The sequence below is a fragment of the Pseudochaenichthys georgianus genome, chromosome 3 (assembly GCF_902827115.2).
Source record: "Pseudochaenichthys georgianus chromosome 3, fPseGeo1.2, whole genome shotgun sequence".
NCBI lineage: Eukaryota > Metazoa > Chordata > Actinopteri > Perciformes > Channichthyidae > Pseudochaenichthys > Pseudochaenichthys georgianus.
Window position 1 is genome coordinate 21,162,370 of NC_047505.1, and position 16,305 is coordinate 21,178,674.

A 16,305-nucleotide genomic window follows, 5' to 3' on the forward strand; every position below is an offset into this window, starting at 1 on the left:
ATATTATTATTATCATTGCCATTGATAGGAGACATCCTGAATTATAGGTGTGTGTTTTCATTTTTACTATGTGTCATTTCTCCTTGCTTAGAGGACAGCATAACTAAAAAATGGCTCAACTTACCCCACTCTCCCCTACATGTACAGTTACTTTCACCACTGAACTCAACCACAACATTTAAGTTATCTGCTGCTTACCAAATAATACAATAACTATAGTATAACTAACATGGACAGTCCTGCGTGATTAATTTAATAATTGAAATTGCCTTTATTTTGTTGCCATTAATATTAGCCTAATATGCTGATGCAAACGTTTGAGACAACAGAAAAATGTGGCGAGTCAGTGTATGTCGCACATTGATGACGCGGTGCTAGCTGTGTTCTACGTTAGCTGCTTTGGCATCACATATTGTATCCACAGACTGTCTTCACAAGATAAGAAAGGTAAGAAGTCATGTTTTGTATGCACATATAACTGCTCTTTCGACTAGAGATCAAACTATGGAAGTTCTTCCGCAACACAATGAGTTTGCAAGCTAAACGAACCTGTATTAAAGTTAGTCTAGCTGCAGCCTGGTCAGCTGTTAGAATTAAGCAACAACGCACACAGATTAATTTACCCTGTATTGTTTTAAATGCGGTAACAACTTAACCTATTGATGCTACAAAAACGAGACACAATTAACGTTAAGGAGTGCTGTACAGTCTTTTGGTAAGCCATATTTAACATTATTTGAGTAGGCAAAATACTTCAATTTAGTGAGTAACGTTTGGAACACGAGTAACGTTACTAAGTTATCTAAACATCAAACTGGCTTTGTCTTTCCCTTCAGGTAAATATGCTATATGTCATCATTGAATTGTGTAAGTTGATTTTATGAAACACTGCCAGTGTAACTCACGTTACAAGTAAGCATGTTCACTGGTTGTCAACGCCTGCATGTTTGCCCTATGTGACATATTATTTTTTAATAATACCTACAAAGGAATTAACCTATTCTGTTTGTGGAATTTAATGGATTATATGATCTGATATGCGAGTTTCTTTTTAAACCCACAATTTGAAAAATAAGCACATTAAGCCTGATTAAAATGAAATTACCCATTGTGTTGTAGTTCCAATTCACTAATTCAGTCTGTTGGGATTGTGTAGTTATTGTGGATGCCTAGTAAATTTTTTCACAAGAAAATAGGTAATGTGTCAGTAAAAGGACAAGATAAACAAACACCAAAATAAAAACTCTTAAAATGATCAATTGTATCAAGTTTCCTGTTTGTTGAAGTGCATTTAGTAAATTGGATCTAATCAGCTAAAAACTGATATAAATGGCAGGGTTTTTATTCTGACTCGGCACCAATACAGCCTTGTGAAAACGAGAAAAAAATAGTACTCTTTAATGTGAATGCGCTGCTCATGACTCAGTATTGCTCATCTAAATTGGTGTGTGACCTTATAGTTGAATTTGTAGCAAAAAAAGGATTTCATTATACAAAACATCTTCCACATGATTGTCATTAACAAGAAGTACAAACTGTTGAAAGCTGTGCTCCCTAAATGTAGTCTGTACAAATATTTGTATATAATTTAACCAAATGCGAACTTTGCGGCATAATTGAGTTGTCTGTCAAATAACAAGTATTGTATCTCAAGTAATCGGCTTATTATTTTTCTCAACTGTTAGTTCGGTCCGTAGGGTGTCAGTAAATAGTAAAAAGAAAATGTCCCAACCCAACAGTGACAATCCAAATGCTTAACATACTCAAAATCTTTCAGATGAAAGATTCTAAATTCATGAATAAAACAAACGAATACAATTAATTCAAATATGCTTAATATTGTTACATTTTATTTGTATTTATGAAATTCCTGCGTAATAATTGAAGAATAAAAAACATAAATGATTTATCTTTTGTCTAGTGACATACATTTTCAATTCCACGTCAAATTCCTATCATAACAGAAATCATTCATTTAAAATATATTTTGCATTATGTTCTTACCTTAGATGAGAGCACAACATGTAATACATTATACCACATAAATAACTTACAGACAAAAGGGTATATGTCACCTGATTTTGTGTTGTATTTGCATTATCCTCAATGCACAATTTCATCGTTGTACCTGTAATCACCATTTATTTATTAATAACATTCTATGCTATTTTAAGTTTATTTCTATATATTTTACTGGTAACTATCTGATATACATTTTATGTGAGTATTTCAAGAGATTTCAACTGTCTACTTTGAAGCACTACACTTATATATATTAAGTAGGGCTGCTCGATTATGGCAATAATTGATATCACAATTATTAAATACGATTATTCATTGACTTTGAAAACATCCATTTATTGAACTTGAAACAAATACAAATAATAATTTGAACAGTATCTTTTTAACTGTTGATTACCCTGAACGTATAATTCAACTGAAAAACCAATACAAAAATAAATGATATATTTAAATTTAAATAAATAATAAATACCAATAAACAAGATCAACACATATTTTGGAGCACACTTCAACAAGCTACTAAACATATATAAATATGATAAATAAAAATAAATTAGACTAAAATAAACTAGATCAAATATGTCACAACCTAGCAAAGCAAAATAGTTTTTTCTCGATTATGTTATTTTCGTAATAGTGGCAGGCCAAAATCGTAATTGTGATTACAATACGATTAATTGCACAGCCCTTATATAAAGCTCATTATTTTTATTATTACTAGCTTTCAGACATCTAATAACAATTACAATAGCTTTCCCTTCAACATCAAACAAGTCAGTGTTTACTATGGGCCAACAGATTCTAACTGTCATTAATTAGCTGTCAGCAGTTAATCCCTTAAGGTGTTTGTTTGTACGGCAGTCTACAGCTCAATCGGTTCGTTAAACAACCAACAATCAAATCAAATCTGCCACACCCGAAAAGAGAAACTGTGTTAAGTAACAAACTATACCCGACTCGTACACCGCCAACTTTATACTTTATTGTAGAAACATTGTAAGAAAAAAAAGTAACCCTTTTTTACCCTTGGACAGAAGCATCAACGAGTTGAGTGTTTTTTCATTTTGGCATCAACAATGTGTCTAAAAATAAAAGGAATAACTACCTTATGTCCTTATGAAAACTGATAAGAGTTCTTTGCATTTAGTGTCGGCAGGGCGAAATGCTAAAAGGCAATTTACGTTTTTAATTTAAAAGTTTAATTTCACAACGAAAAACAAAACGCAAAATGAAAGACTCATAACTAAATAATTGTTTTTATTAATGTAATCATAACTGAGTTAATGCTTACTGAAAAACTGAATAATACAGAAAAACATATTCACTTCATTTGTTTATTTTTGTTTGTATTAAGGCATTTTTAATCCTGTCTGCTTTATTTGTCACCCTAATCACACCATACATCATTAGCCTTTTCTTTGTAAATGTTACAATCAAATCCACAGTCAAGTCTCCATTTGATTTGATCTTATTGGAAAAAAGCCATAGCTTAAAGGTTTTTCCTTTGAGTACTCTTGCATTTTAATAGAAATTCAAATCAATAGTGGCATCTGAGGTTTTTGAGCCTGCCTATCCTTCCTCCCATCAAAATAATCTGTGGCTTGTCCTCAACTGACGTGTCGGAGGTAAAAGAATGAGAAGAATTTAGTGGGATCCGTAAATCATTTCTCTTTTGTTCTTGCCTATATTATCTCATCTGCATCCGATTTCCCCCATGAATAATCATGTTGTCAATGTTTTCTCACAGGAGATGTCGTCTTTGTGTGGCACCAGCAACAGTTGCCAAGATGCAGGTCAACAGCCAGCTGAGAAACAGGTAAGCACAACACATCAACACATCACACGATGTTATGCAACACAAATTAACTTAAATGATATAAGTCTGCCACAGTTAGACATTTTAACTCAGTTCCCAGTAGCAGTCATCACGTACGTTACGTTATATCTACACATTCTGAGACAACGAAAGACAGTTTAGCATCTATTCAGAAATGCAAATAACTGAGAATAAAGGCGAAGTAATAAACTGTGTAAACGGTACAAAGATAAATGGGTATAAAATGTAGAATAGCTATTTAGGTAATGGCTATTAATATGCTACAATCTATCCAGTATTAATAGTATGGGCAGTACAAACTGAGTTATATGCTAAGAAGTAGGTAGGCAAAACATACTTGTATACAAAAGAGCTGGACAAAAGCGTAATATCAGAAGTATGACATGACACAATATATAGTACAATGTAGATATAGCTATATCAGTATGTGAATAGGTTTATAAATGCATATAGAAAACAGGCAGGTGTATGTACAGTAGTGCAGCAGTAAAAAGCATGCTGTGGCAGCCAGAGCCAGTCGGAGTGCCAATGTGCAGGCACTGGCGGGAGCTGTGGGGGGCATTATCTGGGGCTAGGGAGGGAGGGAGGGGGGGGGGGGTTACTATTACCTTGATTGATTCAGAGTTCAGCAAGGTGGCAGCTGAGGGGAAGGAGAGTCCTGTAGCGCCACCCAGACAGAGCAGATGCCATCCTTTACCCTGATGCAGCTGCGGAACACACTCAGTTGGTGCAGCTGTAGAAATTCACAAGCATCTGAGGAGACGGTCTCAAAAACACAGTGCATTAACACATTTAAATGATGGCTGCTTGTGTTTTATATTTGTTTTATGTCCCAGCAGAAACCAGCAATGCGTTAGACAAATATTGAGGGACAGACTGACTTCCATTCCTTGTTTAAGGCACATAGTTTCAAGCCTGTTAGTAAGTGGTGTTAGTTAGGGACCATTTTAAGCTGTGGATTACCGTTTTTCTTGATTGCTAAAACATGCTTATTTACTGAGACTGTGATCCACTCATCTTCATCATCACTTTCTGAGCACAGCTGAAGTACTCATGCTAATGTGTTTACCCTTTTTCACATATTTTTCATACAATTTTTCCAAACAATTAACAAACCTTTTAGGAAAACTGAACTCTGTAGGATTATCTGTGAGCAAAAGGAATACAATCTATTCACTCCAGATACTATTGTCTTGCATAATGTAAGATGATGTAGCGTCTTTAACCTACCTGTGTGAAACTCCATGGCAACTCCCAAATCAGCAATCACTCCTTCTACATCCTTTTGGCACATCATTTAAGCTGTGCCATAATGGATGCCCAATTTGTCTAATCTAGACCTGCACACATGAATACAGCTAAATAGAGAACACTTTATTTTCTTCTTTCAGCAGGGAATCTCATTAAGTGCAGAGTGCAGCGGGTTTTTGTTATCTATGTCAGGTCATCTAGGAGAGAAGAATCAGTGCATGCTGTGTAGGGGTGCAACTAGGGGTGGGCGATATTGAAAAATATGTTATCACGATATTTTCAGGCAGTATCACGATAGACGATATATATCACGATATTTTTTCATGTTGGTTATTATGGTTATTTTTCAAGTTACTTAACAGTACAAGCACCTACAAGGTAACAGAAACTAAAACAAAAAGGAGTAACAGACCAAAATAGCATTTCAAGCTAGTTTTATTTCAGAAATGAAACCCTGAATGAACAAGTGAGCAGTGAACATCAATAAACATGAAAAGGAGGGTAAAACATAACTAAGTAAAACATAAAACATCAATGAGGAAAAGTCAGTGCCAAATAATTAAAATGTAAACTTTAGAGTAGACTTGAAGTGTAATAAAAGACTTTAGCATAACTGAAGGGAAAAACATAAAACGCCACCGCGTCAGTTATGTCTTTCCACCGTTTGCTAGTCTTTTCATAAGGAGCCCCTTTATGAAATGCCTGCCCTATGGTTGCTCGCGGCAAAGAAAGGGGGCGGGGACTTTGGGAGCGTGTCAAACAACTCGGACTGAACGCAAGCAGAGGTGCGCTGACATTGTGAAATCGATCGGGCTTGATATATGGTGAAATTAAAATCAGTAGGTGAGGCTGGGGGGGCGGGAGGGGAAGAGGCTCTCCGTCCGCTGTCATAGCCCCCTGCGCCGCGCACGGAGAGCCTCTTCCCCTCCCGCTATTTTTTTTTTCTATTTTTTTTTTATCACGATAGGACGATATCTCTGAAAAAGCATATCGTGGAGACCTAATATCGTCACGACGATATATATCGTCATATCGCCCACCCCTAGGTGCAACAACTAATCGACTTAATCGATTAAAATCGATTACCAAATTAGTTGGCAACTAATTCAGTCGTCGATTCGTTGGTGACGTCGTCACATGTGTTCTACACCCCGTTAAGCTCCAACGTTATCGCTGTTTGTTATCGGTACAGGAGACATTTAAAACATATGTCATATGTATTATTGCTACATAAACATTATATCGCAGTCTTAGTGTTGCCAACTCCGTTTCTAATATGCAATATGACTACAAAATGCGTCTATAATGTATTTTCGATCTTCCCAATTCAGACGAGAGATCTCTCCCCCGCCTGCTTGCGAGGGGGCGGGGCAGTTTACACACACACGCAGCTGCTACATGCAGCAACACACACACACGGAGGAGATGGCGGAGAGAACGTGCTCCGAGGTGTGGTTAAACTTTAGCCGTCTCGATGTGGACAATACTCGTTACCAAAAGTGCAATAACAGTTTATCATGTAAGGGCGGTAACACGAGCAATTTGTCTAAACATTTAGCAAAAGTGCTCCAGAAATGCACCGGGTTCCACTGTCTTTCAAACAGCTCTGTAGCCCCGTCCAGAGGAACGTTTCCACGTCAGGTGTTATGTATGCTAGCAGCAACACACAGAGTTAACTCAGTTATAAAAACATGGGTTAATGATTAGAGGTAACTGAGTTATTTATTTTGTTAAAGTTTCAGCTATTCTGTTTACAGTTCTGTCATCACATTATTTAATATGATTTGTTAAAACATTGTTGTTTCTTTTGATGTGAAATATTATGCATTTAATTAAAATAAAAAGCGATGTTAGTTTTGTTCACAATTTGTTAGTTTACCTTATTTCTTGTCAAAAGAACCGTTAATACTATCGTTAAAAGGACCGGATCGATAAGCAGTATCGATATAAGTAGTAGTACAGTTAAAACTTTAACGTTCCGAATAATCGATTAATCATTTCATTAATCGATAGATTACTCGATTATCAAATTAGTCGTTAGTTGCAGCCCTAATGCTGTGATGCGCTTCTTTGCCTTTGTTGGCACATCACTATCTAGTTTAATAATTTGAGACTGTTAGAACATTTTGCAAACTAAGTGTCATTTTGGCCCGCGGCTTTCAGTTTAGGGCTGTGTAAACTGTCCTGCACATCTGAAGGGACAATAGTGTGTTCAAGCATGTGGGGTGAGTGAAAACTTCTACTGTGTGTGCTCGTGGTATTTAAGGAACATGCCACCGACTTCAATGGTGGGGCTATTGATGTTTTTATATTTTTCGGACAATAGAGCTCTATGGCACAGACAAATGATCTGACTGATGATGCTTTCTAGTTGGATCGATTGACTGTATTGTTTGTTTTGATATTTTTTTTTAATCACAAATGAAAAATGTTTCATCTATGACTGTACTGATAGAGCGCTAACATCAGTATCAGAAACACTCTGCTTTTACATTCAACCATGTACATTTCAAGTGTATTGACTTGTATTCACTCTGATCATGTTAAAGTTGTTCAACTCGAGCAGGATATACCTAGTTGACAGCGTTGTGTCTGTTCCAGGAGAAGGAGCATCCTCGTCTTCTCATCCCGGAGTTGTGCCGACTCTTCTACCAGCTGGGATGGGTGACGGGGACGGGCGGCGGCATCAGCCTGAGACGAGGGTTGGTTTCTGGTTCAATGTCTTGCAGAACATTGTATAGGATCAGAAGATCACACACCTTCATTTAACCTGTTTGCATATTTTGACAATCATGCCAAAAACTGAATCTGTTTTAGTTGATGTTTTTTGTACATTTAAATGTTCACAAAGGTGCAGCGCGGCTGATGTCTAAGGTCTGTTGCATCTGTTTTGACAATGTGTACAATTTCAGTGTAAAGTACACGGTTTTGCCACAATGGAAAAGAATTCAAACTGAAGGCTTTGACTGGTTATTACAAACATCTTTGAACTGTGTTGTTTTGGATGGCAGCTCCACATAAAGCGCAACCCATCAGCTCATAGTTGTTTGACATGTGGAATTTGACAAACTCCATATGAAAACAAATTAGATTTAGCGACTGCTGCTCATCTGCCCTGTTATTTCACTTTGACCGAAACATATTGTAACTCTAAAAGGATTCACGAGAGAACTTTCCGTCATATTTGACTACTTATTAAGCCTTTTCAAGATTTTAAACAAATATTCTAATGACAGTATTTTTATTTTCTCAGTGCATGTCTAAATTCTAAGTTTTGAAAGGTCTTTTTGTGTTCCTGTTAGGCTCCGAAATGATTCAGAGCCTCAGACGGCCTCTCAAAGAAAATCAATACGCTTCTCATTTTTCTGCTGTTTGTTGCTCACTAAAGAAAAGTACACGGCTTCTCTTTTTCTTTCTACGGGGAAACATAGGCTGTCAATATTTTTGCAAAAATAGAATCATGAAACATTTTGAGCTGATGCTCAGTAGATTTTCTTAAAAACATCATCTCATGTTTTATGATCCAATCTGTATAGCGACACATTCTCTGACAATGACTCATTTTGTAATAAGGGATGACTCGTCAGATAGTCACTGAGACATTATTGACATTGGAGCTGACCCTTGTCACCATAACATTCTCCTAAACACAAACAGTTCAGTTATTTGTGTGCAGCACAAGGCCATGATGGTCCATTGTGTTTTGACAAACTAAAGCAATTTCAATATCTACTTTATTCTCCTGGCCTTCAGATTGCTGTTGATATAAACCGTAATGTTTGTTGTATAACCCACAGAGAGCAGATCTACGTTGCACCATCAGGCGTCCAGAAAGAGAGAATACAGGTATAACCTCAGTGTGAAATAATGTCTTGCTAAGTACAAATATAAATAATAAGATTGATTCAGATACTTATGTTTGTGTAAAATACTTTTTTCTTTCTGTCACTCAGCCAGAAGACATGTTTGTGTGTGACATGGAAGAGAGGGACATCAGCTGGCCACCTGCCTGGAAGAATTTAAGGAAGAGCCAGTGCACACCGCTTTTTATGAATGCTTACATAATGAGAGGTGAGTCAATAATACATTCATACCATACATACCACTGTAACAGACTGTGATATAATTAATTAGTAACCTGAATAACAACTTTTGTTTTTAATGGAGTTAATGATATCCTCATTACGCTTAATTGAATAATAACTGGATGTTGTACAGTATTTTGTCATAACAAACCCTGTAACAAACAGCTATGAAAACAAACATTTTAAAATCCACAATAGATTTGTGGATTTCCCTTCTGATCTTCTTTTTTCTTAACTAAGATTCAAAGCATGTAATGGTAAAGTATATAATCTGATATGTAGAAATATTGGTTTGGATACAATGCCAGGAAATAATATTTTAAAAGCAGACAAGGTTCTACTCATATGTGACCCGCTCTATCGAAATCAGTCGGAAGTCGCAACGGCTCATTTCAAAATAAACGTGGATTTACGTAAAAAACTATTTTTTCAGGGTTTGGGTGTTTTGTTTGATTTTAAACAAACAAAGTCTTGGCTTTCAGAATATGAAACTTTTATTTCCAAAATCACACGATAAATACATTTTTGAAGACAGGCAATCTGCTCTTCCGCAGCGCCGCCCCCCCTCCCTCCGGCTGAAATTATGAATGTAAGAGTATAGTAATCATAGATAACACTGCAGGGTCCGTTACAGTTTGTTTTCATCTGATTGCAACTAAACAGAGTCTTGGCTTTCAGAATATTAAACTTGTTTCGGCAAATTCAGATGATAAATACAACTTTGAAGCTTGTAACGGCATAATTACAAGCGGAGAACGGAGTAACTTAACGTCACAGCAGGCATAACAACAGCCGGTGTTTCTCGTGAGTGGTTTCCCCGGGAAACAAACACAATACACACAAACGCAACATTACACAAACACACACACACACGTATACACACACACTCGCGAGCTTCCCCTCCAAACGAAAATATCTTCCCTCTGTAGTATTTTGATCATTTGCTCCGCTAATAATCAATCAGATCGATGGATTCCAGAGAAGAGAAAAAAAAAGGCCTTTTTCTCAAAATGATGACTCGGTGACAGTCATTATATAATGTGACATATTTCGCTTAATATTTGGAGTAGGGGGCAGACCGATATTCCGCATTTGACCGATTATCGGTATCGGCCTTTTTTTTATCAAATTGCCGATAAAACTTTGGCTCTGATGCGGCCGTTTCTCTGGCTGCAGTCACCACTCTGTGTACACGAGCAATGTCCCGCCCACAGCGCTATTTGATTGGCTATTACTGAAGATTTTCCGGGCGGGAGCCAGCCAGAGAGGCGGGACCTTCTCAGATTACAGGCATGTGCGAAAGAACGCAGACACAGACTGAAGCAAGCAGCAGCGCTGAGCGGCAGAGCCATACATGCATACTTGCCAACCCTCCCGATTTTCGCGGGAGACTCCCGATTTTATTGCCCTCTCCCGGTTTCCTCCCGGGGTCATATTTCTCCCGATTTCTAACAAAATCTGATTTATTCAGGACTGTTTCCACTCGGACTTTAATACAGCTACACCATTGTTTGGTTTCCATGGTAGCGCGTCTCTTTAGTAGCGTGCGCAACTGAAAGTCTGAGAGGGTGAGGCAGATAGTCACAGAAAACAGAACAAGAATCGACAACTCGACCCTCTGCTCTCTCCTTTCCTGTAAAATGCAGGTCCAGCCCACACGTACGCTCCATCAAGGATGGTGCTACAGGCCGCAAGGCAGTGCACTTACAACTACAATAAGCATGTTTAGATGTTAATCTAATACAGCTCCGGCGCTCCACTAACACCCCCCCCGCGGTGGTTTTGAAATGCTCCCGATTTCTGAGGTCTCAAGGTTGGCAAGTATGCATACATGTGTTAAACCGAAGTTCAATAAACATCCCTATCCCCTATTCTGAAGTTGCAAAAACACCACGATATTATGATCCAATTCTATCAGTTTCCCAGTTACACAGGGACGCGGAAAGTCAGTCAGAGTTGGGGGTGCGTGCAGCGTCTCGCAGCGGAGTAACTGTGGTGCGGAGGGAGGGGAGGGCCTGCGAGTGGAGCCTCGCAGTTTTTCAGGTTGATATGTGAAGCTCATTAGCTAGCCAACATGTATCTAGCAAATATTTTAGCAACATATTAGAAGTGAGGCTACTAGACTAACGTTAGGTCTACTGTAATGGCCTCACTTTTAATAGTTTGCAAAACATTAGCTAGCACTAGTGTTTTGCAGTTGCTAGCAGTTTATTGGGATTTTATGTTAGATAGACAGATCTAATAAATTAAGCATTATTGTTAGTTAAGCATGTCAGCCTGCAGCCCCACTTCTTGTCTCTCTCTCTAACTCATAGCAGATGGCTGCACTAAAGAAAAGGGCACAGAGAGGAAACCAGTTGTAAGATGTTTAAAAGTTAATTAAACATAATATATGCTTAAATGCATTTCAAAGAAGTTGTGTTGAGTTGTGTTGGAGTTTGTGTTATTCTACATTTTGACACCAAGATTTTCTGATTTTACTGCAAATGTATATCGGTTCCAAATATCGGTTATCGGTCTCCTTGATTACTAATAATCGGTATCGGCCTTGAAAAAGCCATATCGGTCGATCCCTAATTTGGAGTACAAAAACAATCCTGATATCATTAGAAAGCTAGGAATATCCTCTTTTCAGCAGTGTATACAACTCAAAATGTGTCTTCGGGTCAATGCGACTGATTTCGATGGAGCAGGTCACATAATACAGTTGTTTAATAAAGGCATTGTTACAGGCCAACATTTTAATGAAAAACCTCTCCCCCTCTAAACTGGAACACCAGGTCAAAGTGCAGTTATCCTCCTTAGCCGATAATAAACCTCTAAAACTAGAAAAACAATTAAAACCCAAAAAGCAATCTCAAAGCGTAGTGCACATGGATGTGTGATCATCTCTGTGGGCGGTCTTTCTGTGTACAAATTGATATTTTAGAAAGACCTTACCAGTAGGCAACACTCAGAATTCAAAAATCTGCTTTTCCTTTACTAAAATACAGGGGCACAGGCAGTAATACACACCCACTCCAAGGCTGCTGTCATGGCAACACTGCTGTATCCCGGCAAAGAGTTCAGGATAACACACCAGGAGATGATCAAGGGGATTCGTAAGGGCACCTCAGGCACCAACTATCGGTATGTAATCAAGCAGAAGGATTAGTGTTAGGGATGCTCTGATCGATCGGTCACCGATCGAGATCGGCCGATACTCACATGCCGATCGCGAGAGCCGATCGCGAGAGCCGATCGCATGACGTAAAATACATGACACTTTTCTCTGTGTGCGGCAAAACAAGCTCGCCAAAATGGCTTCACCGGTCTGGCATTATTTTAAGGTGTCCGAAAAAGACAGTAAAATAGCGGTATGCAACGTGTGTAAGCGCAGCGAAACACACAAGAGTTAGACCAAACACACTTAGCTATTTTATCTACTTCTGGAACAAGCTAAACTAGTCATTATACATATATGTATTCTTCACTGTCGGGTCACTCATTACTGGATCAGTGAGCTGCATGAGATACTGACAGGCTGTCAGGAGAGAGAGAGAGGAGGGAGAGAGGAAAAGAGAGCGCTTCCGCTAATTTCTCCCGTGTTATTATCCAACGTGAATGTAAACTTGAATAATGTACATAATTTGAATGTAATAATTAAGTTGATTGTTGTTTGTGGAAGCTCCAGTGAATGAGCCCCATTAACTGAGTTTTAAACATCACTTTAAATGGAAGATTTAAAGTGATGTTTAAATCTTCCATTTAGGCCCGCCCACTCGATCAGATCGGCGATCGGCCCCAAAATTGGCGATCGGAGCATCCCTAATTAGTGTAGTCCAAAAAGTTTCGAAGCATCCTCATTTCTCAGTCAAGTGTGTTTAAGTCTTCCTTGTATCTTGGCAGTAGAAATCATAGCTGCAAACTTGTCAAAACAGTCAACGGTAAGGAGTGTAAAAATACATGAAATATTGGTAGGATGCACAATGTCAGTAAGGTTAATGCAAACATATATAAAGCTACGTATATACAGACTGCATCTTAGAATTGGTAAATGTAGATGGTAATTCAATATGTTCAATAACTGTGGTCTATGTCAATGCTATTGCACGTTAAGTACCATGTTGTCAGAAACTTTGATGAGATGTCATCCACGGAGAAAATGTAAAGAGGTACTTTTGAATAAACAGAGCTGAGCTTCTGGAGACTCCTCCTCTCTGACACCACTTCCAAATAATGAAGCTTCCATCTCAGGAAAGAGCCAAACTTCCTGGTGATCTCGTTGATAAGTTGACAGCCCCCATCCTGCAGCCCGAGCACACTGCAACAAAGAAGATGGCGTTTGATGACTTTCCTTTTGCGTTTGATGATACCTTTCGTCTATTTAAAAAAAACTATTTGTGGTTGAATCTACACAATGGTGACACATGACTACAATTCTTGCATCTCTGCTACGTGATTGGCAGCGGTTTTCAACGGCAGAAATGTTTGACTCACCAAAGCAGAGATGGCATTGACCCATTAATGGTGTTTGCATTCCATTTGAGTGAGCCATTGTCACTCACTGACAGTTCATGGAATGGATCCAATGTTAATTTAGTTAAAGGTGGGGTAGGTAAGTTTGAGAAACCGGCTCGAGATACACTTTTTGTTATATTCCATGGAATGCTCTTAACATCCCGATAGCAATGAATATCTTAAGTGCTTTGACAAAAAATCCATAAAAAATGTAATCTGTGGAAGCCGTAGCGCTGTAAAAAGCACGACCAATCATCTGAGCCGGCCCGGCTAAAATAACTGGATGGCCTACCTGTCAGCCTTCCATCTGTGCACAAACTTATCTCGTGCCCTCATTGGTCATGTGCGCGTTCGTGTGTGGAGGAGGGGCTCTATAAGGAAGTGGCAGATTTTTTCCAGCTGAGTATTTTCAAATTCTAGCGCACTCGAGCTGGTTTCTCCAAAATGACCTACCCCACCTTTAATATCTATCAGAATACCTGTATTAGTCCCACAAATGGGAAATGTATGTTGTTACAGCAGAAAAAGAGCCAAAGACAAATTAATGTTACGTAGAAACACCTGTGCCTTTACTGCCATCACAGGCTAATAATTATACCGTGAAAAGGGTCCAAATGTAAACATCAGTGTGGCGAATAATCAAACATTTCAAGGACATCAATTAAAAAAAAAAACAGAAAATCAATTAATTTATTTAAAGATTAAAAGCAGTCCTGATTCCAACTAATTCAACAAGCAAGACCATTGAAGGTGGCACCGAGGGATTTGACACCAGCTGCCTGGGTTATTTGCTGTACAGCCACCACGGCCAAAGCGATCTCCAACGGAACAGAAACTTTGTTTTTTGGAAAACTTGGCGAGATGACTCTTTTTCTGTGTCCTGATCAGACAGAACAAACGACTCTGGCAAGAAAAAGGAGGAGGTGTGGCATATGATACACACATTAAAGGAGCTGACAGGATTGCTTTTTATTGGAGTTGTACCTCGAACGATTAATGTGACTAATAAAATTGATTGATTGATAAACAGTACAGAGCGGGATTGATTGTATCACTTTGATTTGATTGCCCCCAAATAAGAGTGGCTGTACGACAGACAGCGGTGTCAGTCTATGAGAACAGGCAGCCTCTGACAGTACTGTGATGTAAAGTTATGGCCTGAGAAAGTTATCAGCCTGGGTGTAATTTGCCATTTTGTACCCTGAATATACACAGATATGATGACAGCCTGGTCGTGCCTATTGTTGAAAATACACCGGAGGAAAAAGACTTAAAGGACCGGATGGCCAGGGCAATGGAGGAATACCCCGACTCATGTGCTGTCCTCGTCCGTCGACACGGCGTTTATGTCTGGGGCGAGTCGTGGGAAAAAGCCAAGACCATGTGAGCATTTCCCTCCCAGCACGATTAACTTCTTTGGCCTGGTTTATGACTTAGAATATATAGTATTTGTTTCGAGGGCAAGTGTAACAAAGAAAAAACTGATTCCAATTCTTTACACTGTATTTTTATCTTCCAACTCTAACAATACTGCTGCATTTTGCAGGTGTGAATGCTACGACTACCTGTTCGACATCGCCGTCCAGATGAAGCAGTGTGGACTGGACCCTTCTGCCCTCCCGACAGAAGAATGGGAATAATTTGACATTCACTGGCGCTTTTTAAAGAGACATTTGTTGAAGAAAGGTCAGTGAAGTTCAATCAGGAGAGTTTATTGTAATCATTTGCCTTTCACGCCAGCCTGCTTCAGATGTGATGGTAATGGCAGATCCAGGAGTGAAGGAGATTGAATGCCTGTGATCCAGAAGCACCCGGAGGTACGCTGAAAAGCACTATGGGACAACTCTTGAATGAGCAGCGGGCAAATAAAGGTCTTCAGGTTCAAATGATTTCCTATTCAAGTTTGGCTGCACTGCAATCATGGTCCTGGTGCATGTCAGGCCATAATATACAGTATTGTGCATCTCAATTGATCTATGATGGTGATTAAATGCCTTTGCTTTAATCTATAAAAACTGAAGGGATGTAGATTGTGAGCCTAAATTATTTTTCCTTTACCTTTTAAAAAAATCCATCCTTCCATCTTGTGCATATTGAATCCGGGTCGCAGTCCAGACTTACCGCTCTCCTGAAAAAAGTTTTCAAGCTTTAAACAATCTGAATAAATAAAATGTAAACTAACTTTCCATTTTGAAAAACGATTTATTTTGTCATGCTCTTATTTTAAATGCAATGCAAACAGAAAAATACCTGCTGTTTTGTTTAATAAGGCTGCGGCCCCACGAGGACGAAAACGGCTAAACGCATAGGATTAACGCAAACGCAATCGCAAACGGCTTCCGTCCACACGCAATAATTATCCGGATAGTGTCTGCCCACACGAGACCGCTCCGTTTAGCTCCAACCGCTGGAGAAGCTGCAGTACATATGCAGGAGCCTCTACGTGGCGCTGTAACTTCCTCCACAAAAGCAGCGAAGAAGCATGGTTGTCATGGTTGCCCTTCTGTTTATTCTCCGCGGTGGGGGCCGAGGGAACCGGGCAGAGTTTTTCGCCAGTCAGCGTGTATTAAAGTTGAAATCTTCCGGACAAAATTATAAAAGTGCCGGTCA

The 16,305-nt window shown here is 38.8% G+C and overlaps 1 protein-coding gene across 2 annotated transcripts; it reads left to right on the forward strand.

Annotated features, from left to right (window-relative positions):
- Positions 1–330: 330 nt before the first annotated feature.
- Positions 331–15,881, forward strand: apip (APAF1 interacting protein). Of its 2 annotated transcripts, XM_034102492.2 has the most exons (9): positions 331–447; positions 837–867; positions 3,770–3,838; positions 7,712–7,812; positions 8,908–8,956; positions 9,064–9,181; positions 12,189–12,324; positions 14,911–15,078; positions 15,242–15,881. In XM_034102492.2, exons 2-9 carry the CDS (start codon positions 850–852, stop codon positions 15,333–15,335), a joined length of 753 nt encoding a protein of 250 aa, XP_033958383.1. In that variant the 5' UTR covers positions 331–447; positions 837–849; the 3' UTR covers positions 15,336–15,881. The 2 variants fall into 2 exon arrangements, with proteins under 2 accessions (XP_033958383.1, XP_033958391.1); XM_034102500.2 differs by lacking the exon at positions 837–867 and having other exon boundaries at positions 332–447.
- The last annotated feature ends 424 nt before the right edge of the window (positions 15,882–16,305 follow it).